Source organism: Labeo rohita, chromosome 20 (assembly GCF_022985175.1).
Source record: "Labeo rohita strain BAU-BD-2019 chromosome 20, IGBB_LRoh.1.0, whole genome shotgun sequence".
Taxonomy (NCBI): domain Eukaryota; kingdom Metazoa; phylum Chordata; class Actinopteri; order Cypriniformes; family Cyprinidae; genus Labeo; species Labeo rohita.
The window spans coordinates 23,092,518-23,118,631 of NC_066888.1; the positions used below are offsets into that span (position 1 = coordinate 23,092,518).

A 26,114-nucleotide genomic window follows, 5' to 3' on the forward strand; every position below is an offset into this window, starting at 1 on the left:
TTTATTTATTTTAAATAATCACCACAGAACAGCATGATAAATGACAAAGAAAAACACTTTTCAGAAAACAAATAAAGCTATTTCTCCTGATCGATATTATTGATGTTATTTTTCTGTTATAAATGAAAGTGCAGGCAATCATGCCAGCTGCAGCATTATATTAAAATGCAGCCTTGATTAAACATTAGATCTGTAGATTATAAGCCATTTTTTATAAATATATCAGAACACAGAAACACTTCTTCCCAGAAACCAGTAACTGATACTGCAGTTTATGTATAGTTGCAGTGTAGAAAACTTGTTTGGAAAAGGCTGTTTAACATTTAATTAAGTAGACTATAGTTGATGAAGTAGCTGATTATGCATTTCCAAAAGCATCTGAGCCACTGGAGCTGTTTGAAGATGCAACTCCAGAGAAAGCGCTGGCTTCAGATACGTTGTACACATCTGCAAATAGATATTTGCACATTATTTAAAATATTATTGCATATTGTCAGTAATGCTGACCTACTAAAGCTATTTTGACTAAATAAAAGTCTGTATACTAAAACACAAACATTTGTATCCATTTTAATAGTTTGACTTACTTCTTCTCCGCCTCCTTTGAAAGAAACCCAGTCCAGTTGAAGATGACGGTCCTGCACTGGTACTCTGTAATTGAAATATTTAAGATATCAGTTGTAAACTGAGCACATCTATCATCTGGCAACATACCTGAAAGAGAAAAAGCCAACTGTAAGATCTTATGGATCATATGCATTGCTTTGCTGGCATTTACCCTGGTACGGTTAGAGCTGGTAAGGTTCCTTAGTGACAGTTTTCCTGCCAGAGCCTCACGGATCTGCAAGCATATATGACAAAATGGGTTAAAGCAAGAAGTGCTGAATAATTTTAATAACATGATTCTGACAAAATGGTTTGTCAAACTATCAAGCAACAAAATCAATTCATACCTTGCCATCTAAAAGCGTTCCAAACACCAAAATAAAGAATCCCTGTACAAGTGATACAAATACATGAGAAAAATACTAGCTGCTAGTATTGTTCAATTTCATATTAAAAACAAAAAGGAAATGACTTATTTTACATGCTAATATGTTGGTATGATGTTTTATAATGGATTGTTAGAATAATAGAATATAATAATTATTGCATTATGTGCATTAGTATTATTGCATTTAAATCTATTACATAAAATATAACCTTAAAGTCAAAAGTATTAAGTAAAGAAAGTAGTACCTGCAGTGAATTGAGGAGTGCAAACACCACATGAATGCCTAATTCTTGTGACACCATGGTTCCAATTCCAAATCCCCACGTTAGACCAAAGATAGGAGTCAAAATGGCCACACATCTGGCAATGACCATCAGGGCATGTTTCTCATCTGGTTGAGTTGTGTCACCAACTCCTCTCCTCAATATCTTGTACAGAACCACAATCAAAACCAGAAGGTTTATGGCTACAATAGTGAGAGCTGGAATCACAAATGCCAGCAGGGCCTTTGATTCAAACCAGTTCAGCCAGCATGCATTTCTTTTTGAAGTATAATTTTGAGGTCCAGCTGTTGATGCGACAGTGATGACCGCTATGAGCAAAGGCGCACCATAACCGACTATGAAGGCAATGACCATCATTTTAGCCCTTGACATTTGAGACAAGACCATGACTGTACGGTAAAAGAGCAACAGCGCTGAAATTAACATCCAGAAGAAAAGAGCCAGGTAAAAAAAGTGCATGAAGAAAACCACTGCACTGCAGCGACTCGCTGAGGTTGGCTGCTCACTTTCTGCGACCGCAGCTCCAATGATAAAACAGACGTTTGCGATCAACAGGGACACGGCAATGTTGACTATGGAGACATGTCGCATGTAAGATGTGTCATTTCTTGTCATTGACTTCCATACGATAGTCTCAATAATTAGGCATATAATCAAGCTGGCCAATGAGACAGATACACCAATGTAAGTTATATAGGCTAAGACTATGTGATCAATGGAAAATGGTGACATTAGGATTGAAAAAGAGGTTGTGTGGTTGCATTCACATGTAATCTTGCCAGTTTCATTCCCGTTACTTATATAGGGCTTTACTTTACATCCAGTGGAATCCCACGCGTCAAGATCGAAGTTCCAAAAGACACACTGAGGATTTCCCAAAGACTGATTAGTAATGTCAAATGCAAAAGATATGTTGTTAATTTTTGTTTTGTTGTCAACATTTACTACAACCACATCTCCATTGATGCGAACATCTGATTGGCTAGTGCTATTAGTACTATTAGTATTCGTAGTATTTCGAGTAGGTAGGACGCTGTCAAGACTTGTGAAGACTATGACGGTTATAGAAGTGTTTATAGGAATCTCAGGTATCTCAATCTCGGTAGTTGAGTTTGGTAGGTTTGATATTTCACTATATGAGGTGCTGTCTGTCACATTTCTATTTAACTCAACTGTTGTTTCAATAATCCTAAAATTGGCATCTGTGAGACGGCTACTTATAGTCTCAATAGCACTCAGAAGTGCTGTGCTGGTGTTATCTGTCTTGCTGTCATCGTTCAAATCTTTCCATGTATTAAAAGCAGATGTTGAAACAAGGATATCCACTGTTTTAAGGAAATTCTGAAAAAAATGACACAGAAAAAAATGTTTAGCAAAAACAATTTTTCGTCAGACAGGAAAACAAAATATTTTATCATGATAAAGTTTTGATTAGCCACAATTTGACTGATGTCTTTTGTGCATGTAGTGTACATACCTCCATCACAGGCTGACTGATGATAATTGCTTTTGAAACATCAGAAACCTTTACAAGTATTTCAACAATAGTTTGGACAGTCACAGGAGACGCTGTTATCTCTTGTGTATTGTTCACTGTAGCAGTACTAAGCTGAGACACAAATACTGGTATGTCCTTCACCACCAAGACCTACATTACATTGCAGAGAAGAAATGTAAATTTCAGAAATATTTTAAATAGATAGTTTAAATATTTAATATTTTAAATAGATAGTTGGTTATTTTTTTATTTTTATAGATGATGGAGATTACCTCAACTTCCTTTTCAAGGTTTTTGATAACTTGTAGTACACAGTTTGACTCTTCAGGCACCCATTTACCTGATGTACACCTATATATTATGGTGCCTTCTTTGCCTTTTTCACAGGGCCCTTTTACAGTTTGACCTTCCATTCCATCTCCAAGTGTTTCATCTTTACAGCTAAACGCTAGAGTAAATATTTGATAGAGTTTCAGAAAAACAGAAACACAGAAAAAACAAACAAACATGTGGCTGTGTCAAATGATAAAAAACTAAAGATTTACCTTGTTTGACACTTTTAACAGTAACACTTTTACTGCCGTAGGTAACAACTTGAAGCGCTGGGTTCTTGAGTCGACATATAAAGGTATTTTCCCCACAATTTTCAATTTTGATTGTATGTTGTAATGTTGTGCATCCATCCACTGATTGTATGAAAGTAAATACAAATAATTGAAAACATTAAAACATGGTGAACTGAACAAAGCACTTCATTGCAACTGAAAACTCCAGTCAGTAACTTTTGTAGGAATATATTTAGTCAGTCTGTATTTACAACCTGTAGTCACTACATCATCAGAAGTTATCTGGGTCCACTCCACACTGTTCTTTTCTTCACAGCATTTCAGTGAAACAGTCTGGGCTACACACTCGAATGTTCTTACATTTTCACCAACTATGATATTGGGTTGTGGTTGAATAACTATATCTTGCCATTGAATGTAAGGTATTGTCCTTTCTATGATGCATGCGTATCGACCTGCAAATAAAAAAAAAAAAAAAGCATATATACATAAGTTTACTGATGCATTTATTATTTTCTAAACCAATAAAATAGACTGGTTTACATGATTGTATTTATTTAGTAACTTTCCTTAACTATGCTAGTTAAAAGCAATGTACTACACAGGCATGGAATCCAAAATGTTACAAAAGGGATCATTAAAGTTTAATCAAAGCAGTCCCTACGACTGTATTCTGAAACTCACACCCTCTGCTGATCTCATTCAGCCAGTTCATTTTACTGAACACTTTAAATTTTGGTCTGCCCATCAACAAAAGCTTAATTTTTTTGATGGAACAAAATTTCCTGATCTCATTTCTCTTCTTATTTCAAATCACACAGCACATGCTGAACTCTGCTGAAGCAGAAAATGTGAAAATGCACCACATTATGTAGATCGGCAGGTGCATTCCCTTCGCAAACAAACGTAATCCACTGTATCTTCATCAGCTCAGATGTCGGGAGTAAATGACGACCACTATGTTTATTATTACATCCAGCAACACAACACCTCAATCGCTCAATTCTTGTCTAACTTACATCCCTGCTCTGGCATCAAAACATGGAGGATGGATTGTTACAACTGATCTGAGGCAAGATGCTCATGTCAATCAACTATCGTGGGAGCGGCCTCTGTCGGTGTGACGCCACATCAACAGGCATCTGAAAATGGCTTGATTTGAAAAAGGGGATATTATTTTTACAGATTAATTAAAAACCACTGCATGGATTTTTATCATTATAGGGTAGATTTGTACATACACTGCCAACGCACATTAATGTTCAAACAACATGTAAAAGTGAACTTAGCATCCGATGACCCCTTTAACAAATCTAAAAAAAAGGAGTAATAAACTAACCAACATGACACTGAGTAATCAAACACATTATACAAATATACATCGATTAATTTTACTACTGTTTTTTGTTACAAAGTATGTAGGAACATTAACTGATTAATTTATGACAAGAGTGCACCTCAAAAATCTACATCATAACAGGAGTTCTGACCTTTGTCACCAAAAGTCTTTTTTCATTCCCTTTTTTCCTATCATGTTTTAGAAATGATCATAAATTATATATCAATTGACAGTTTACCATGGAAATGGTACTTCAAAATCATATTAGAAAATGTATATGTTTGGATAGTGAACTTTCACATCTATGTTTAAAAATGGGGGGTGACAGTTAAACACCATGAGCTTGTGTTTGTCTCTACTTCAAAAACTCACCAAAACAGACAAAAACGTATTGGCATATGTCGAAAATGTAAAAATGTCAAATATTGGCAGATATATCAGCCTTGGCAATATAACAATATAACATACTACTTTTTTGCCACCACAATGTGACAGTGACAGCACTGAAGGATTACGCTACGATTCGGTCATGATGTTTTTGTTTTTTTGTAGTCTCATATTTCTCATATTTTAGTAGTAGTTTTTTTAGTAGTCTCGTATCCCAGATCCCTAGTCACTTTCACTGTATCGAAAAGAGTGGTCAACATTTCTTTTTTTGTGCTTCATGGAGGAAAGAAGTGTTTGGAGCAACATACGAGTGGGTAAATGAGGACTATTACTTAGTGAGCACAAACAATACAAGGTCTAAGCTGATTATAAGCTACAGCAATTAAATACATCTCATGTTTCAATTATATTCAAGTATATTGGAAGCATATCTGGTAAAAGTTAGACTGCTCCATAGCTTTGGGCCAGCTAGCAAAAGCATATTACCAAGCAGCTTTAATCTTGACCTTACATGGATAGTCAACATGTAAGATATCACTAATAGGACAAAGATAGGGGTGACTCACCTTTGTCACGCTCATTGACGTTGTTCACAGTGAGAGTGCTACTGTCAGGTGAAAGGACGTATTTAACTTTATCTAGGGTATCTTGGTCATTCACTGTCCATCTCATTGTTCCCTCCGTAGATGGTGGGCGTGTGCATTTCAGCACCATATTTTGCTCAGGATACCACTTTTCAGTGGTCAGGTTTTGTTGTACTGAAAGTAAAGTCCACAAACATTGTTTTACCTTTTTTATGTTTAGTATGGATTTGCTGGTTCTTTCAACATTTTTTACAAGCAATATTCACACAACAGATTGTAATTAATAATAATAAAAAATATAAAAGAAAAATAGTTTTTAAGATTAGATAATGATTACCCTTACCACTTTCAGTGAAAGCGTTCACAGCTACAGGAAGTCCTTTAAATATGAGAGTGCTGACAACCTGTTTGTTTGCTTCTGCAAATTCAGGGCTGTTGGGGCTGCTGGTTGTTGATTTAAATTCATAGTCTGCTATAATGCTACCAGGCCTATGGAGCAACACACAAACCACAACAGTGATAAGACATTGTTTTAACATAAGAGATAAAAACAAAAATTGACTTTGGAGTGAATGTTTAGATTGTAGTCTTTACCTGATACGGGTCACTTTTACTGAACCTTTTTCATAGGCAGCCACGTCTTTGTAATTTTGTTCAATCTGTACAGATTAACAAATGTACTTTAGGAACTGAACCTTACCTATGATAAAACTTATAAAAATAAAAATATGTCATTTTCAAGATGAATTACTCTATGGCAAGAACCAGAGATATGTAAATGATACCTGAGCATACAAAAAATTATCTTTTTCTGGGCTGCTTTACTGTCATTAAACATACTGTATCTTTATTGACAGTTAATTATTTATCTAATGCAATTTAGAGTGACAACAATTCAAATATCCTCAGGAAAAAGCTCTGTTCTTGCATACACCTCGGTACATATTTATTAACAAGAAACAGAAAAAATATTAAGTAAAATAAAACATATTTGCCAAAAAATAAATACTGAAAAAGTACTTCTTTTAAATTAAGCATAAACAATCATTACGTTTTAATAAAACTACTCACTGCTCCCTCAATTGTACTGGCAATACGTTTGAACTTCTCATTATTGGGGTCTTCAAGACTGGTATCAAAAACCTCATCTATTTTCATTGACATTCGAAGAACTGTAAAAAAACAAAAACAAACAAACAAAAAAAGGTCATTAAAAAAAACAAAACAACTTGTAAAACAAGTACATTTATTCATCTGTTTCAGTCACATGAATTTTTTATTCTTCCGCCATATTTTTGACCAACAGCGGGGCAAAGTAGATAACAAAAGTGTTTCTTTGCATCTGTGTTTGTTTTTGTATTCAGTATCATTAATTTGCTCAGCTCATGTTTAGAAATATGTTGACTGTATGGAAAAGTCACATGACTGTAACTGCTTTATAAAACAATTAATTAAACTTTGTATTACTTCTTTTCTATGATTTTTTTATAACAGATATTTACAAATTATAACAGTGTGTTAATGGAGCAGAATGAGCAGAAACACACATAGTGCCTTGGTTGTGGTTATAATTTGTTTCATTCAAAGGTATTAACTCAATTTTAGAAATGCTTTTCTTTGTACAATTTCTTGAACTGCATGAAACAGTAAGTAAATTAACTTTTTAGAAAATAAATTCTGTGCAAAATTAGTGCTTGACTTCAAAGAGTTGGCATTTTAATAATTGTAAAAAAAAAAAAAAAAAAAAAAAAAAAAAAAAAAGGGAAACACAGAGCAAGCAGGAACACAGGCAACACAAGGATCAATGTTCAATACCGGACAAAAAGCAAAGGACAGACCACACTATAAATACACAACTAAACGAGGTAATAAGGGGAACACAGGTAAACGGAATGAACAATTAGACAAGGGAGAAACTAGGTCATGGGGAGCACATGGGGAGGAAAACAATTACACTGACAGTCCATGGGCATGACGATATGCGTGTTGTCATCAAATAAGTTTTCTGATATATGAGCTTTTTTTTTTTTACATACCTGTTGTAGGTACAGCAGGTGGTACTACAGAAAAAAAGAAACCATATATATATATATATATATATATATATATATATATATATATATATATATATATATATATATATATATATATATATATATATTCATTTGGTTTCTTTTACACTACCGTTCAAAAGTTTGGGGTCAGTACATTTTTATTGTTTCTTTTTTTTAAAAAAAAAAAAACAATAAATTTCTACTTTTATTCACCAAGGATGTATTAAGTTAATAATTAAAAGTTATAATTATAGTTAAAATAGTTATTATAATAGTTAAAATATTTGGCAGCACAACTGTTCATATTATCCAACATTGATCATTCACAGGAATAAATTCTATTTTAAAGTATGTTAAAATAAAAAACATTATTTTATATTGTAAAAACATTTTGGAATATTACTGTTTTTTTTTCTATATTTTTAATCAAATAAATGCAGCCTTGATGAGCATAAGAGACTTCTTTAAAGACTATTACAAGTCTTACTGACCCCAAACTTTTAAACGGTAGTGTATATATATATATATATATATATATATATATATATATATTTTTTTTTTTTTTATTTTACAGTACATACCGGATGTTACTGTTGCAGAAAATGTATTTAAAAACATTGTGTTGTGTTAAATTATTACTTTACTTCATTACTGTAGATGGGACTGATATCAGAAAAAGGTTATATATGTCAGCAGTGCTACTGCTTAGGAGCGAGGCAACGAGCAGACACAGATGAAACATAAACAACAGTCTTTAACAGTCCAAAAATGGGAAACACAGAGCAAGCAGGAACCCACGTAGCACAAGGATCGATGTTCAGCACCGGACAAAAAGCAAAGGACAGACCACACTACGGCTGTTTTTCAAAAGGAAGGCTGCATCTTCTGGATGTCGCATTTGTAGCCTGCATACGTCTTAAAGAAGATCTTATTGTATAATATTAACGGTTATAAATTTGACCATTATTCTTATTGAGGCGTAAATTGTTGTGATATGCTTATGACTTATATGGCTTATAATGTAATGCTCAGTTAACTGAAATAAACCAAATGCGACCTCTGGAGGATACAGCCTTCCGTTTGAGAAACGGCCTATAAATACACAACAAAACGAGGTAATAAGGGGAACACAGATGTACGGAATGACTAATTAGACAAGGGAGAAACTAGGTCACAAAATGTCCCCGTTTGTAACTTATCATTGTTTTTTAATACAATAGTAAATAGTAACTATTGCAAATAGCAAACATATCAAAACAGTAGCATTATAACAAAATTATGGCTTTACAAAAATTTATTATAACATTCATCTGGGAACGCAACAAGCGCCATTTCATTAGATTTGTAAGGTAAATCATTCATAAACCTACACAAACTCAGGAAAATCAATATCTCAATATGCTAACTGTTCATTGCGATTTCAAACTAAAAGCTCAAACCCTCACTCTGAGTGTACATGTTTTGATGTCCACATATACATTAAATTACAGTGGCTATAGCATTTCTGTCATAAATAAATGGCCACATATTAAAGATTAAGTGGACATCTGAATTAAATTGTTTAATCAATATTAAACCAGGATTAGATCACGCAGTAAAGTGTAAAAACAATTGTCAGGAGGTTGGCGCCCTCTGCAGGCCTTTTTTTTTGTAATGCGTAATGTACATTAGCATGTTTATTATGTATTTTAACAGTTTTGTTCAGTAAAATGATTTCTTGCTTTTGGTACTTTATTTAAACTAATTATTATTTTTGCTATAATATATGCATTTTTAAGTAATTTTAAAGGCTACTGTTCACTTACATCTATTTTTATTACCACCAAAAAATCATAATTATAGGCCCCTATGAAATCTGTTTTATTTCCACATTCAGTTTCTTCCATTTAAATATATAGTTTCTTCCATATATATATATATATATATATATATATATATATATATATATATATATATATATTTTTTTTTTTTTTAAGAAATACTGTGTATATTTTTCTAAATAATTTTTTTAATTTTTGGGGGGGGGGAAATTAATCATTTAGATTAATTGATTAATCAATAAGTTAGTCGATAGATTAATCAATATAAAAATAGTCATTAGTGGCAGCCCTACAAAAAGCAAAGGACAGCCCACATTATAAATGCGCAACTAAACAAGGTAATAAGGGGAACACAGGTGAACGGAATGAACAATTAGACATGGGAGAAACTAGGACATGGGGAGCACATGGGGAGGAAAACAAACACACTGACAGCCCATGGGCATGACAATATATGTGTTGTCATCAAATACACTTTCTGATATATTTTTTTTTACAATACATACCTGTTGTAGGTGCAGGTGGTGGTGGTGGTACTGCAGAAAAAAAAGAAAACAGTGTAGTGTGCGCACATCCAAAAAACTTACAGCAGGTGCTCGATCACCAGAAAAACTAAACTGTCAATCAACAAAAAACTGCAGAAAAAAAGAACCAACTGAACCTTTATCATTTTACCTTAATTCATTTTTTATAATAGTAAAATGCAATTTATTTATTAGAAAGATGACATTAACAATTAAAAATTTAAGTAGTTAAATATGCACTAAGTAATTAAATATTTATATTTTGTTATCTACATTTTGTCCCCTTAAATAAATACATTTTGTGGTGTATAATTTTGTTTACAGTACACCTGATACAGTTATAACTGTAGTTATAGCAGGTAAACAGGTAAAATTGTATTGGTTGTTGTTGACAATGGGTGTTGGTGGTGCTGGTGAATAAAACAAAACTGATCAAATCAATCAAAACAAACAAACAAAATAAGAATATGGTTCCTCTAAATGAACACTTAATGTTAGTATCACAATGGTTTTTAAATGTAATTAAGACTGAATTTTGTTGCAGTGAATCCATCCAAAGATGAGCAATTGTAACTTCAGTTTCACAGGTTGTACAGGTAGAATTTGGACCACATATACCTAATAGCTTGTAAATGTAAAACGTAATTTTTTTTAAACATGAAGCCAACAATCAACATGAACTTTACATACCTGGTGTAGTAGTAGTAGTAGTAGTAGTAGAAGTAGTAGTTGATGTAGTAGTAGTTGTAGTTGTAGTTGTAGTAGGTGTTGTTACAGCTGTTATTGGTAGTACAAAAGAAAAAAAAAGGACCAAATTAACGTTTAGAATTTTACAATGTAATAGTTATCATTGTAAAATGCAAATGAATTCTTAAAAAGATGACACTAACAGTCCAAAAAAAAAAAAAAAAAAAAAAAAAAAAAAAAAACTTTTAGCAGTTAAATGTGCACTAATTACATTTATATTTTGCTACCTATATAGGTGTTGTTACAGCTGTTGTTGGTGGTACGGCAGGACAAAACAAAATCAAAAACAAAACAGTAAAGAAATAACCAGATAAACCTTTATAATTTCAAAGCATAATAGTTATAATTGTAAAATGCAATTTATTTCTTAAAACGATGACACCAAAAATCAAATGTTAAAAATGACTTAATGACTTAATGTCAGTTAAAGGTGCACTAAATAATTAAATGTTTATAATGCGCTACCTACATTTTTCCCCTACAACCTCTGAAGCAATTAGTGTTTACGTAATGTGATGTGATGATTTATGTGGTGCAAAACAAAACAAGTTGATGTTTTGGAAAAGCCAGAATTTCAGGTAAGTCTTTCTGAAGATTGTGTTTATTAACTTGATTAAACTGCAAGATCAATGCATAGATGGTCAAAAAGGAGGACGTAACCTACCCTGTTTTTGAGAATAATGTGCATCTTTAGGCAAAAAACCTTAATCAACATAATACTAACACTGACATCTTTAAGCAACACCTCAGATTTTTTTGAATACACATATATTGGTAATGTCACTGTTGACACCAAATAAACCAAAAGCAAGAAACAAACTTACAACAACAACAAAAAACATAAGCTTCTCACTTCTTTTTTTTTGTCATGATTTGGTCCTATAAGCATTACCTGTAACTCGTTCTTTGGCATCGTTACAACAGAATGCTTCATTTACAAAAATGAAATCCCAAATAACACAAATACACAGTAAACACAAATCTGAATGTAGAATGTACCTATACATATGTTGTCGATGCTGTTAGGGAGACCTGGGTTTGTTGCGGTGAATCCATCCAGACATGAGCAACTGTAACTTCCAACAGTGTTGCTGCAGATTGAGTTTGGACCACAGATATTTGGTATCTTATCACATTCATCCACATCTGTATTAGAAAAAAAAAAGAAAGAGCGAGAGATCAGAAAAAACCAACAAGTGTGTCTGTTGCCGTTTGTCTCTGACTGTCAATGTAGTGTGAATTGGCCTTTAAAGGTTATGATGTTTGGAACTTTACAATTAAATGCTGCATTTCCAAAAATTAAAATAGAACACAATGTTTAGTGGAATCAGTTATTTCCTCTTATACATTCTTTATTAAAAAAAGAGAAAGAAATTGTTATTAAACAAAATGTGATTGCATTGAAAATTTGGTTTGGATGCCATCACAGAATGGCACATGTGTCTTTTTGTCACAAATGTAATGCTAAGGTTCAACGTGGGGGTCAATGTCTTCTGAAGGCGAGTGGAAATGAGATATAAATTCTATCTGCTTGCAGTGTGAAAAAAACCCCACAAATACATGGTTTGACCAATTTATACGTTATCAGTAACAACATCATTGGAATGAATAACAACTACAAATTGGAATTAAGAAAGATCGACATTTTAAAATGCAAAAGACCAGAAAACCAAGATTTTGAGATCTTATGGCAACTGTATACAACAGACTACCATAATAAAACATTTACATCTTGAACACAAATAAGTAATGTTACTATTGACACTGTATTAAAAAGAAACTAATAAAAAACAAATTTTATGACTCTCATTTCTTATTTTCTGTGTCATGCATTTGTACTATGAGCAGTATCTGTCAATCATACCTTCGCATGTGTTTTTGCTGTTTATAGGGAGGTTTGGATCTGTTACAATATATCCACTCTTGCACGAGCAATTGTAACTTCCAACAGTGTTGCTGCAGATTGAGTTTGGACCACAGATATTTGGTATCTTATCACATTCATCCACATCTGCATTAGAAAAAAAAAGAAAGAGTGAGAGATCAGAAAAAACCAACAAGTGTGTCTGCTGCCGTTTGTCTCTGACTGTCAATGTAGTGTGAATTGGCTTTTAAAGGTTATGATGTTTGGAACTTTACAATTAAATGCTGCATTTCCAAAAATTAAAATATAACACAATGTTTAGTGGAATCAGTTATTTCCTCTTATAAATTCTTTATTAAAAAAAGAGAAAGAAATTGTTATTAAACAAAATGTGATTGCATTGAAAATTTGGTTTGGATGCCATCACAGAAAGGCACATGTGTCTTTTTGTCACAAATGTATTGCTAAGGTTCAAAACAACATGGGAGTCAATGTCTTCTGAAGGCGAGTGGAAATGAGATATAAATTCTATCTGCTTGCAGTGTGAAAAAAAACACAAATACACAGTGTGACCAATTCATACGTCATCAATAACAACATCATTGAAAAAAATAGCAACTACAAATTGGAATTGAGAAAGATCAACATAATACTAACACTGACATCTTTAAGCAACACCTCAGATTTTTTTTGAATACACATATATTGGTAATGTCACTGTTGACACCAAATAAACCAAAAGCAAAAAACAAACAACAACAACAAAAAAACATAAGCTTCTCACTCTACCTTTTTTTTTTTTTTTTTTTCATGATTTGGTCCTATAAGCATTACCTGCAACTCGTTCTTTGGCATCGTTACAACAGAATGCTTCATTTACAAAAATGAAATCCCGAATAACACAAATACACAGTAAACACAAATCTGAATATAGAATGTACCTGTACATATGTTGTCGATGCTGTTAGGGAGACCTGGGTTTGTTGCGGTGAATCCATCCAGACATGAGCAATTGTAACTTCCAACAGTGTTGCTGCAGATTGAGTTTGGACCACAGATATTTGGTATCTTATCACATTCATTCACATCTGTATTTTTAAAAAAAAAAAAAGAGAGAGCGAGAGATCAGAAAAAAACCAACAAGTGTGTCTGTTGCCGTTTGTCTCTGACTGTCAATGTAGTGTGAATTGGCCTTTAAAGGTTATGATGTTTGGAACTTTACAATTAAATGCTGCATTTCCAAAAATTAAAATATAACACAATGTTTAATGGAATCAGTTATTTCCTCTTATAAATTCTTTATTAAAAAAAGAGAAAGAAATTGTTATTAAACAAAATGTGATTGCATTGAAAATTTGGTTTGGATGCCATCACAGAATGGCACATGTGTCTTTTTGTCACAAATGTATTGCTAAGGTTCAAAACAACATGGGAGTCAATGTCTTCTGAAGGCGAGTGGAAATGAGATATAAATTCTATCTGCTTGCAGTGTGAAAAAAAACACAAATACACAGTGTGACCAATTCATACGTCATCAATAACAACATCATTGAAATAAATAGCAACTACAAATTGGAATTGAGAAAGATCAACATAATACTAACACTGACATCTTTAAGCAACACCTCAGATTTTTTTTGAATACACATATTTTTTTTTAATGTCACTGTTGACACCAAATAAACCAAAAGCAAAAAACAAACAACAACAACAAAATAAGTAATTCTACTCTATTTTTTTTTCATGATTTGGTCCTATAAGCATTACCTGCAACTCGTTCTTTGGCATCGTTACAACAGAATGCTTCATTTACAAAAATGAAATCCCAAATAACACAAATACACAGTAAACACAAATCTGAATATAGAATGTACCTGTACATATGTTGTCGATGCTGTTAGGGAGACCTGGGTTTGTTGCGGTGAATCCATCCAGACATGAGCAATTGTAACTTCCAACAGTGTTGCTGCAGATTGAGTTTGGACCACAGATATTTGGTATCTTATCACATTCATTCACATCTGTATTTTAAAAAAAAAAAAGAGAGAGCGAGAGATCAGAAAAAACCAACAAGTGTGTCTGTTGCCGTTTGTCGCTCGCTGACTGTCAATGTAGTGAATTGGCCTTTAAAGGTTATGATGTTTGGAACTTTACAATTAAATGCTGCATTTCCAAAAATTAAAATAGAACACAATGTTTAGTGGAATCAGTTATTTCCTCTTATACATTCTTTATTAAAAAAAGAGAAAGAAATTGTTATTAAACAAAATGTGATTGCATTGAAAATTTGGTTTGGATGTCATCACAGAATGGCACATGTGTCTTTTTGTCACAAATGTAATGCTAAGGTTCAAAACAACATGGGAGTCAATGTCTTCTGAAGGCGAGTGGAAATGAGATATAAATTCTATCTGCTTGCAGTGTGAAAAAAAACACAAATACACAGTGTGACCAATTCATACGTCATCAATAACAACATCATTGAAAAAAATAGCAACTACAAATTGGAATTGAGAAAGATCAACATAATACTAACACTGACATCTTTAAGCAACACCTCAGATTTTTTTTGAATACACATATTTTTTTTTAATGTCACTGTTGACACCAAATAAACCAAAAGCAAAAAACAAACAACAACAACAAAAAAACATAAGCTTCTCACTCTACCTTTTTTTTTTTTTTTTTTTCATGATTTGGTCCTATAAGCATTACCTGCAACTCGTTCTTTGGCATCGTTACAACAGAATGCTTCATTTACAAAAATGAAATCCCAAATAACACAAATACACAGTAAACACAAATCTGAATATAGAATGTACCTGTACATATGTTGTCGATGCTGTTAGGGAGACCTGGGTTTGTTGCGGTGAATCCATCCAGACATGAGCAATTGTAACTTCCAACAGTGTTGCTGCAGATTGAGTTTGGACCACAGATATTTGGTATCTTATCACATTCAATCACATCTGTATTTTTTTTAAAAAAAGAGAGAGCGAGAGATCAGAAAAAAACCAACAAGTGTGTCTGCTGCCGTTTGTCTCTGACTGTCAATGTAGTGTGAATTGGCCTTTAAAGGTTATGATGTTTGGAACTTTACAATTAAATGCTGCATTTCCAAAAATTAAAATAGAACACAATGTTTAGTGGAATCAGTTATTTCCTCTTATAAATTCTTTATTAAAAAAAGAGAAAGAAATTGTTATTAAACAAAATGTGATTGCATTGAAAATTTGGTTTGGATGCCATCACAGAATGGCACATGTGTCTTTTTGTCACAAATGTATTGCTAAGGTTCAAAACAACATGGGAGTCAATGTCTTCTGAAGGCAAGTGGAAATGAGATATAAATTCTATCTGCTTGCAGTGTGAAAAAAACCCACAAATACACGGTTTGAACAATTCATACGTTATCAGTAACAACATCATTGGAATGAATAGCAACTACAAATTGGAATTAAGAAAGATCGACATTTTAAAATACAAAAGACCAGAAAACCAAGATTTTGAGATCTTATGGCAACTGTATACAACAGACCTGCATAATAAAACATTTACATCTTGAACACAAATGTGACCCTGGACCACAAAACCAGTCATAAGTGTCAATTTTTCAAAACTGAGCTTTATGCATCATCTGAAAGCTGAATGAATAAGCTTTCCATCGATGTATGGTTTGTTAGGATAGAACAATATTTGGCCGAGATACAACTATTTCAGTATATGGAATCTGAGGGTGCAAAAAAATCCAAATATTGAGAAAATCGCCTTTGAAGTTGTCCAAATTAAGTTCTTAGCAATGCGTATTACTAATCAAAAATTAAGTTTTGATATATTTACAGTAGGAAATTTACAAAATATCTTCATGGAACATGATCTTTACTTAATTTCCTAATGATTTTTGGCATAAAATAAAAATCTATAATTTTGACCCATACAGTGTATTTTGGCTATTGCTACAAATATACCCCAGCGGCTTAAGACTCGTTGTGTAGTCCAGGGTCACAAATAAGTAACGTTAATGTTGACACTGTATTAAAAAGAAACTAATAAAAAACTAATTTTATGACTCTCATTTCTTATTTTCTTTGTCATACATTTGTACTATGAGCAATAGCTGTCAATCATACCTTTGCATTTGTTATTGCTGTTTATAGGGAGGTTTTGGTCTGTTACATTATATCCAGTCTTGCACGAGCAATTGTAACTCCCAACAGTGTTGTTGCAGATTGAGTTCGGACCACAGACATCTGATATTTCAGCACATTCATCCACATCTGTATTTAGAGAAAATGGGAGAGAGAGAGAGAGAGAGAGAGAGAAGAAAAAACCTAACAAACGTGTCCGTTGCCACTTGTCGGCATCTGTATTAAACAGAAACAAAAGATGTATGTTATGCCTCTCATTCCTCTCATTTTCTTTGTAATGCATTTGTACTGTGAGCAATATCTGTCAATCATACCTTCACATGTGTTATTGCTGTTTATAGGGAGGTTTTGGTCTGTTACATTATATCCAGTCTTGCACGAGCAATTGTAACTCCCAACAGTGTTGTTGCAGATTGAGTTTGGACCACAGACGTTTGACAACTCAGCACATTCATCCACATCTATATTAAAAAGAAGTTACAAGGAAAATAAGTTTGCATCACTCATTTGTGAAGATCAGCTCAATCACTGACATCTTTACAATAAAATGATTAATTTACAAAAATGAAATCCAAAGTAAAAATCAAGTGAATAAAACCTAGCTAATTGTTCAGAGTTACAGTGAACACAAATCTAAATATATAATGTACCTCTACACATGTTATTGATGCTGACGAGGAGACTTGAGTTTGTTGCAGTGAATCCATTCAAACATGAGCAATTGTAACTTCCCAATTCATTTGTGCAGTTGGCATTTGGACCACATACAGATGGACTGAACAGACATTCATTTATATCTGTAGGGAAGAACACAATATTTTTTACAAAAAGCAATTATTTAAAAACAGTTTAATTTCATGGAATTAAAACAGTAGGACTTTGGCCCACACACTGATGGTGTGTCAAAACATTTCTAAATATCTAATATATAATAATTAATAGTGAAAATTTACATGTGATGTTTAATTGTTTTAAACAGTCACTACAGCTGCGAGAAGATTAAGGCATTACAAACAGTAACAGGAAGTGCTTCTGAGCTTCAGCTGTCAATCATACCTTCACATGTGTTATTGCTGTTTATAGGAAGGTTTGGGTTTGTTACATTATATCCAGTCTTGCACAAGCAATTGTAACTCCCAATAGTGTTGTTGCAGATTGAGTTTGGACCACAGATGTTTGACATCTCAACACATTCATCCACATCTATATTAAAAGGAAGTTACAGGTACAATAAGTTTGCGTCACTCATTTGTGAAGATCAACTCAATCATTGACATCTTTTTGGACCACAGAATGCTGATATTTAACAAAATGAAATCTATAAAAAAAATCAGGGAAAAAGAATACTTTTAATCATGATCATTTAAAATGAATAAACATCTTTTTGTTGTAGTCTGCTGAAGGGAATTATTCATAGTTAAAGTGAACACAAATCTAAATATAAAATGTACCTCTACATGTGTTACTGATGCTGATGAGGAGACTTGAGTTTGTTGCAGTGAATCCATTCAAACATGAGCAATTGTAACTTCCCAATTCATTTGTGCAGTTGGCATTTGGACCACATACAGATGGACTGAACAGACACTCATTTATATCTGTAGGGAAGAACACAATATTTTTAAAGTAAGCAAGGAGGACTTCTGCCCACACACTGATGGTGAGTCAAAACATTTATATCTAATATAAAATAATTGATAGTGAAAGTTTACAGTTGACAGAAGGTTAAGGCAATACAAACAGTAACAGTAAGAAAGTAAGAGCTTAAGAGCTTCATCTGTCAATCATCTGTACCTTCACATTTGTTATCGCTGTTTATAGGAAGGTTTGGGTTTGTTACATTATATCCACTCTTGCATGAGCAATTGTAACTCCCAACAGTGTTGTTGCAGATTGAGTTTGGACCACAGATGTTTGATATCTTAACACATTCATCCACATCTATATTAAAAGGGAAAATAACAGTTTCATGAAATAATAACAGTAGGATTTCAGCCAACATACTGGTATGAGTCAAAACATTTATGAATTTTTAATATGAAATAACTGACAGTAAAAGGTTACAGTTGAGAGAAGATTAAAGCAATACAAACAATAACATTAAGACAGTTCAGAGCTTTAGCTGTCAATCATACCTTCACATGTGTTATTGCTGTTTATAGGGAGGCTTGGGTCTGTTACATTATATCCACTCTTGCACGAGCAATTGTAACTCCCAATAGTGTTGTTGCAGATTGAGTTTGGACCACAGATGCCTGACATCTCAACACATTCATTCACATCTATATTAAAAAGACGTTACAGGAAAAAGAAGAGTTTGGGTCACTTATACATATGTAAAGGTCAACTCAATCTTTGACATCCTTACAAAAGAATGCTTGATTTACAAAAATGAAAAAATAAAATATAAAACACACTGATAAATTCTAACTAGCTAAATAGCTAATTATTCAAAGTTAGAGTAACACAAATCTAAATATAAAATGTACCTCTACATGTGTTATTGATGCTGATGAGGAGACTTGAGTTTGTTGCAGTGAATCCATTCAGACATGAGCAACTGTAACTTCCAATTTCATTTGTGCAGTTGGAATTTGGACCACATACAGATGGACTGAACAGACATTCATTTATATCTAGAGGGAAAAAATGGGAAAAAATACAAATGCCTAAAAGTATTTTAAGACACTGTATAAGAAAAACAAGTAGAAACACCTAAACATGTACATGAAAATGAATCAATTTTCAAAATATTGGTATGTTTTAAATAATTTGAAGTGAATTTTTACCACATGTTTGTACAAAAAAACATTTCTATATCTAAAAGAAAATAAAGGAAATATTTACAAACTCTTTAAGCAACATACTGATTTTGTTTTAAATGATTTGTCATAATGATAAGCCTTCTTACTTACAGTTTGTCATGATCTATATAATATTACTGTCATTCCTTCACATTGTTATTGCTGTTTATAGGGAGGTTTTGGTCTGTTACATTATATCCAGTCTTGCACGAGCAATTGTAACTCCCAACAGTGTTGTTGCAGATTGAGTTTGGACCACAGACGTTTGACATCTCAACACATTCATCCACATCTATATTAAAAGGACATTACAGGGAAAAGAAGAGTTGAGGTCACTTATATTTAAGTGAAGATAATAACTAGTGAAGACTAATTTTTGACAATTAAAAAAAACAACACACATAGTGTAAAAATCACATCAAGAAACGTTATACAATTATTCAAGATTAGAGTAAACACAAAACTAAACATAAAATGTACCTCTACATGTGTTATTGGTGCTGATGGGGAGACTTGAGTTTGATGCAGTGAATCCATTCAGACATGAGCAATTGTAACTTCCCATTTCATTTGTGCAGTTGGCATTTGGACCACAAACAGATGGACTGAACAGACATTCATTTATATCTAGAGGGAAAAAATATTTTTTAAATGTTTTATACATACAAATATAAATACCTTAAAACATGAAAGACAAAGGTATCTCATTCGTTCTCATTCATCTACATCTATAGAAAAAGAATAAGTATTGTAAAAGTATAGCACCAACTTTTTTTTAAACACAAAAGACCAGAAAAAACTAAGATTTTTAAACCAGTCTCCCAAAGAAAAACTGCATTTCAGGCCTAAATTTGCAAGTTCAAATTGCACTAGTACCTGTACATGTGTTATTAATGCTGATGGGGAGACTTGAGTTTGTTTCAGTGAATCCATTCAGACATGAGCAATTGTAACTTCCTATTTCATTTGTGCAGTTGGCATTTGGACCACATACAGATGGACTGAACAGACATTCATTTATATCTATGGGGAACAATATGATTAAAATAAGAATTTATTTAAAAATAACTTTAATTTCATGCAATTACAATTATAAACAGAGCATGAGAAGCTTTAGATTTAATCATACAGGGGTTGAAATACACACTAACAGTGAGTCATAAATATCTTAAATAAAATAACTGGTAAAAGTGAAAGGTTACAGTTGAAGACTGTTCAGGGCTTCATCCGTCAAACATACCTTCACATGTGTTATTGCTGTTTATAGGGAGGTTTTGGTCTGTTACATTATATCCAGTCTTGCACGAGCAATTGTGACTCCCAATCAGTGTTGTTGCAGATTGAGTTTGGACCACAGATGTCTGATATCTCAACACATTCATCCACATCTATATTAAAAAAAAAAAAAAAAAGTGTGTAAAAACAACGATGTCCAAAGGAAGAAAAACTGAAACTATGATGTTGTGTAACATTAGAATTCAAAGAAAAATATACAAATGTGAATTAAACAAAACTGCATGCAAAGTATGCAAAACCATTGCAAAGGTAGTGACTATCTTCCTGCATGGTGCCTTCACAAACAAATTTCATAGTTTTTTTTTCAGAGAACCATGTTGAAGATTAGAAATGTAATAATTGACTATAGAGGGTTTTTTTTGTAGATGATACCAGCTAGTGTGGGTAAAGATCATAGGTAAAGCAGTGAAAAAACACTTTACAAAAAAACACTTGAAATGGCAGAAATCATGGAAAATGAATGATTGTAGTATTCTACAATCATTAGTCGGAGTTTGAGTCAGTGTTTAATTAAATTAGAATTGAACAAACATAAAATGTGAAGAGTTTGTCAACTTATTTAATCTTTAAAATTTATGTCAAAGCAGCAAAAGAAAAAAAAAAACTCTCCAAAACTTTAGTTTCTAAAGGAGAAGTCCACTTCCAAAACAAAATTCACATATAATGTACTCACCCCCTTATCATCCAATATGTTTATGTCTTTCTTTCTTCAGTCATAAAGAAAAATACAATTTATATACTTTTTAATTCCAAACGCTCGTCTTGTCTTACTCTGCCTGGACTGTTTTTGTTCCGGTTCATGACAGTTAGGGTATGTCGAAAAACTCCCATCTCAACTTCAAAATTGCCGACATTCATTTATATCTATTAAAAAAAAAAAAAAAAAAAAAAAAAAAACATTAGTTTTTGGAAATTTAAATCAGGCAGACACCTAAAGACATCAAAGACCTCTGGTATCTAAAGACATTTAACTACAATCATTATTCCAGGAAGGTAAAAAGACCAAAATAAATCATTTGTTGGGTGATGTTACACCTCAAGCAGGAACAGCTAAAGCTCACAATAGTATTCACACAAACTGTAAAGACAAAGCAGCTCTGTAAACTCAATTTAATGAGATAAAAACAGAAAACAAAATCAGTTAATAATACTTACCCTGACATGAGTTGTTGCGGCTCACAGGACTGTCTTTATTGGAGGTATTAAATCCACTCCAGCATGAACACATGTGACTCCCAATGATGTTAATACAATCGGAGTATTGACCACACACTGACACTGCATCTTTACATTCATTGATGTCTGAAAAAAACAGTGAGAATATATTGCATAAATGTTACCATTAAAGGTTTCCAAACAACGTGTCAAGTGTTACCAAGTAAATTCATACTGGTCATGTTACTACAATTAATATCAGTATATTGATGATTTAATGTGATTTCTCACCTCTCTGGCAAAGTGGACCGTCTGAAGGGAGAGCTTGAATACATCCACAAGTGCCTCCCACAATGCCATCACACACCTGATAGGCCCTGCAGGTGTCATTGGGCCAAACATGATTCTCCTCACACTTGCACTCATATTCTGTTCCATTTAATCCACACACTGTAATAGAATGGGATTCATTTATTCGTGTTCAAACTGTCAGTTTCTCCTAATACTGAACTCATCTTAGTGTTTGACATGATAAAACATTCTGATCTCACCAGTAGTCATGTCGATATCTGTGACATTGATGCTGTTTCTCAGAGTCAAAGGCAGGCTGATGTTTTTGACGAGATTCCGTAAGTAGTCCACCAGGAACAAGTCAAAGAATCTCATATCAATGTCAATCACGTATTTAGAAGGTAGTACTGAAAGAACAAACAGAAGCAGGTTGAGCAGAACAATCAGTATGATTATTCTCAAAATGATATAAATGTACTATTTCCAGTAACTTCAAATATAAAATAATAATTTATATTAAAAGAACAATATACTGTGTTGTAAATATTTTAATGACAAAACTCCATATACTGTAGTTATATTTTGTCTTATATAGAATTATTTACAAACAAAAAACAAGTACAAAATCTGTCTGTCAAACCTAGTAGTAAAATAAAATCAAAGCAGGAAAACAGAACAAAATAATTGATGGAGAAAAAATGATGATGTCATAGAATAATGTCAGTGTCTCACATTGGCAGAACTGTCCGTCGATTGGAAGGGCATTGATACATGTACATGAACCATCAGTGATGACATCACAGGCCTCATATGAGTGACACGTGTCATTCGGCCAAACAAACAGACCCTCACATTTACACTGATACTGTGTTTGGTTCAGTGAACACACTGAAAAACAGAGCATGAGTTTAAATATCCAAATCTCATCATTTATGGGCAGTACTCATGATGTATAATTTTAATCTTGGCTATACAAGATTACAAAGCAGAGCCAGAGATCATACCAGTAGTTATGTTGATTTCTGTAATGTTAGTGCTGTCACTGATTGTGTAGGGCAAACTGAAAGACATCAGGAGGTTCCTCAGCTGGTTTGTGATTCTACTGTCCATGCTATTGATCTGAATTTCAATCAGATATTCAGTCAAAGGTAGAGCCACTGTAAAAAAAAAAAAAAAAAAAAGGGAAAAACATCCATAAATGATGACTATGCCTTTTACTAACAACAATAACATAACCCAGGTTCACAAGAGGGAAATTATGAATGGATTGTGATGTTTCAGCATGCAAGACTTAATGGAAAAGTTATTTTAACCACTCCAGTGTCAATTTAACCAGCTTCTGTCATAGATGAAAGAATCAGTATCTGAAGCATACAGCAACTTATATAACAGATGATTATAGTAATTTAATATTTCTGTCACAATTATTTACAATATAAATCAAATATATCATGATAAAATATATTTTCTGCTCACCATTGCATGGGTTACTGGTGCTGACTGATTGACTCCTATTTGTTACAGTAAATCCAGGCAAGCAGGAACAGTTGTAACCCCCAATTGAGTTAGTGCAACGAGAGTTTGGACCACAGACCTCCAATGTCTCAAGACAGTCCTGCACATCTTTATTACAAGAAGACAAAAAAAATATACATATTGTTGCTATTAGGAACACTCAAGTAAGAAAAGTCACCATAATTTAAATTTCGTTTTTCTTACTCTTTGGCAGCTGAAATATAAACAGAGGATGAAAAAAAGTATATATGTAGGCAGCAGGTAGAACATTTTTTGTTGCTGTCTAACAATTGATTTATCAAAACACTGTTAAATATGATATGGCAAAATAGTAACAACAAAATACTTATTAAAAATAAGCTGGGTCATGTAAGATATACAATATAATGTGTAGAGGATTTACCTGTACATGTGTTATTGTTGCTGATGGGGAGACTTGAGTTTGTTGGAGTGAATCCATCCAGACATGAGCAATTGTAACTTCCCACTTCATTTGTGCAGATGGAATTTGGACCACATACAGATGAACTGAACAGACATTCATTTATATCTATTAAAAAAAAAAAAAAAAAAAAAAAACATTAGATTCTCTGGGTTTAAATCAGGCAGACACCTAAAGATATCAAAGACCTCTGGCATCTAAAGACATTCAACCACAATTATTATTCTATGGAGGTGAAAAGACAAAAATTAATCATTTGTCGTTTTACACCTCAAGCAGGAACAGCTAAAGCTCACAATAGTATTCACACAAACTGTAAAGACAAAGCAGCTCTGTACACTCAATTTAATGAGATAAAAACAGAAAACAAAATCAGTTAACAATACTTACCCTGACATGAGTTGTTGCGGCTCACAGGACTGTCTTTATTGGAGGTATTAAATCCACTCCAGCATGAACACATGTGACTCCCAATGATGTTAATACAATCTGAGTATTGACCACACACTGACACTGCATCTTTACATTCATTGATGTCTGAAAAAATAGTGAGAATATATTGCATAAATGTTACCATTAAAGGTTTCCAAACATGTCAAGAGTTACCAAGTAAATTCATACTGGTCATGTTACTACAATTAATATCAGTATATTGATGATTTTAATGTGATTTCTCACCTCTCTGGCAAAGTGGACCGTCTGAAGGGAGAGCTTGAATACATCCACAAGTGCCTCCCACAATGCCATCACACACCTGATAGGCCCTGCAGGTGTCATTGGGCCAAACATGATTCTCCTCACACTTGCACTCATATTCTGTTCCATTTAATCCACACACTGTAATAGAATGGGATTCATTTATTCATGTTCAAACTGTCAGTTTCTCCTAATACTGAACTCATCTTAGTGTTTGACATGATAATGTTCTGATCTCACCAGTAGTCATGTCGATATCTGTGACATTGATGCTGTTTCTCAGAGTCAAAGGCAGGCTGATGTTTTTGACGAGATTTCGTAAGTAGTCCGCCAGGAACAAGTCAAAGAATCTCATATCAATGTCAATCACGTATTTTGAAGGTAGTACTGAAAGAACAAACAGAAGCAGGTTGAGCAGAAAAATCAATATGACTGTATTCTCAAAATGATATAAATGTACTATTTCCAGTAACTACAAAAAACAAGCACATAATCAGTCTACATGCAGTAAAATTAAAGCAGGAAAACAGAAAAACTATGTACCTTCATAGTCAAAAACAGGTTTTTCTTCGTGCCACTGTCTTCTCGTCCTTTTTTGGAATGTTGATATGTTGCTGTATTTTTTTGCAAGCTCAGATCAACTGATACTAATTCATATTATTTTTATATTCACATTATTATCATATCATTTTTATATTCCAGTTACTGATATGCTGAATGATCATTAGACTACAACATATTTTGTTTTATTTTGTTTTATTAATTAATCACACACACACACACACACATACATATATTTATATGTATATATATATATATATATATATATATATATATATATATATACATATATTTATATATAATTTTTTATTAATAATAAAAAGATAACCAATCTAGGTTTTATTCAAAGTTCTGGAATCTAAATGGGCTGAAACGCATTTCTACGCCTATTTTTTTACTTTAAAATTATCCAAACAATTAATATTTATGTTACTTTACATGTAAAGTACATGTTCTAGAGACGTAATACATTCCATTTATCGGTAGACCACGTATTAAAAAATGATAACCAACTGGACCCTTTGCAAAAACCCACCCTCCTTAGT

At 32.9% G+C, this 26,114-nt stretch overlaps 1 protein-coding gene across 8 annotated transcripts; it reads right to left on the reverse strand.

Annotated features, from left to right (window-relative positions):
• LOC127183362 (serine-rich adhesin for platelets-like) lies at window positions 1-25,391 on the reverse strand. Of its 8 annotated transcripts, XM_051139365.1 has the most exons (36): window positions 25,249-25,391; window positions 24,991-25,149; window positions 24,703-24,849; window positions 24,274-24,420; window positions 23,832-23,978; window positions 23,360-23,512; window positions 23,088-23,243; window positions 22,616-22,762; window positions 22,356-22,514; window positions 22,065-22,211; window positions 19,299-19,445; window positions 18,261-18,407; window positions 17,866-18,012; window positions 17,460-17,606; window positions 17,124-17,270; window positions 16,792-16,938; window positions 15,484-15,630; window positions 14,536-14,682; window positions 13,603-13,749; window positions 12,662-12,808; window positions 11,797-11,943; window positions 10,741-10,827; window positions 10,033-10,062; window positions 6,724-6,824; window positions 6,247-6,311; window positions 5,996-6,141; window positions 5,635-5,826; window positions 3,597-3,797; window positions 3,322-3,462; window positions 3,049-3,224; window positions 2,756-2,926; window positions 1,240-2,619; window positions 954-995; window positions 779-841; window positions 588-651; window positions 1-447 (listed from the first exon to the last, which is right to left on the reverse strand). In XM_051139365.1, the coding sequence occupies exons 1-36, from the start codon at window positions 25,361-25,363 to the stop codon at window positions 359-361; spliced, it is 6,042 nt and encodes a 2,013-aa protein (XP_050995322.1). In that variant the 5' UTR covers window positions 25,364-25,391; the 3' UTR covers window positions 1-358. The 8 variants fall into 8 exon arrangements, with proteins under 8 accessions (XP_050995322.1, XP_050995323.1, XP_050995325.1 ...); XM_051139366.1 differs by lacking the exon at window positions 14,536-14,682; XM_051139368.1 differs by lacking the exon at window positions 13,603-13,749.
• Window positions 25,392-26,114: the final 723 nt, after the last annotated feature.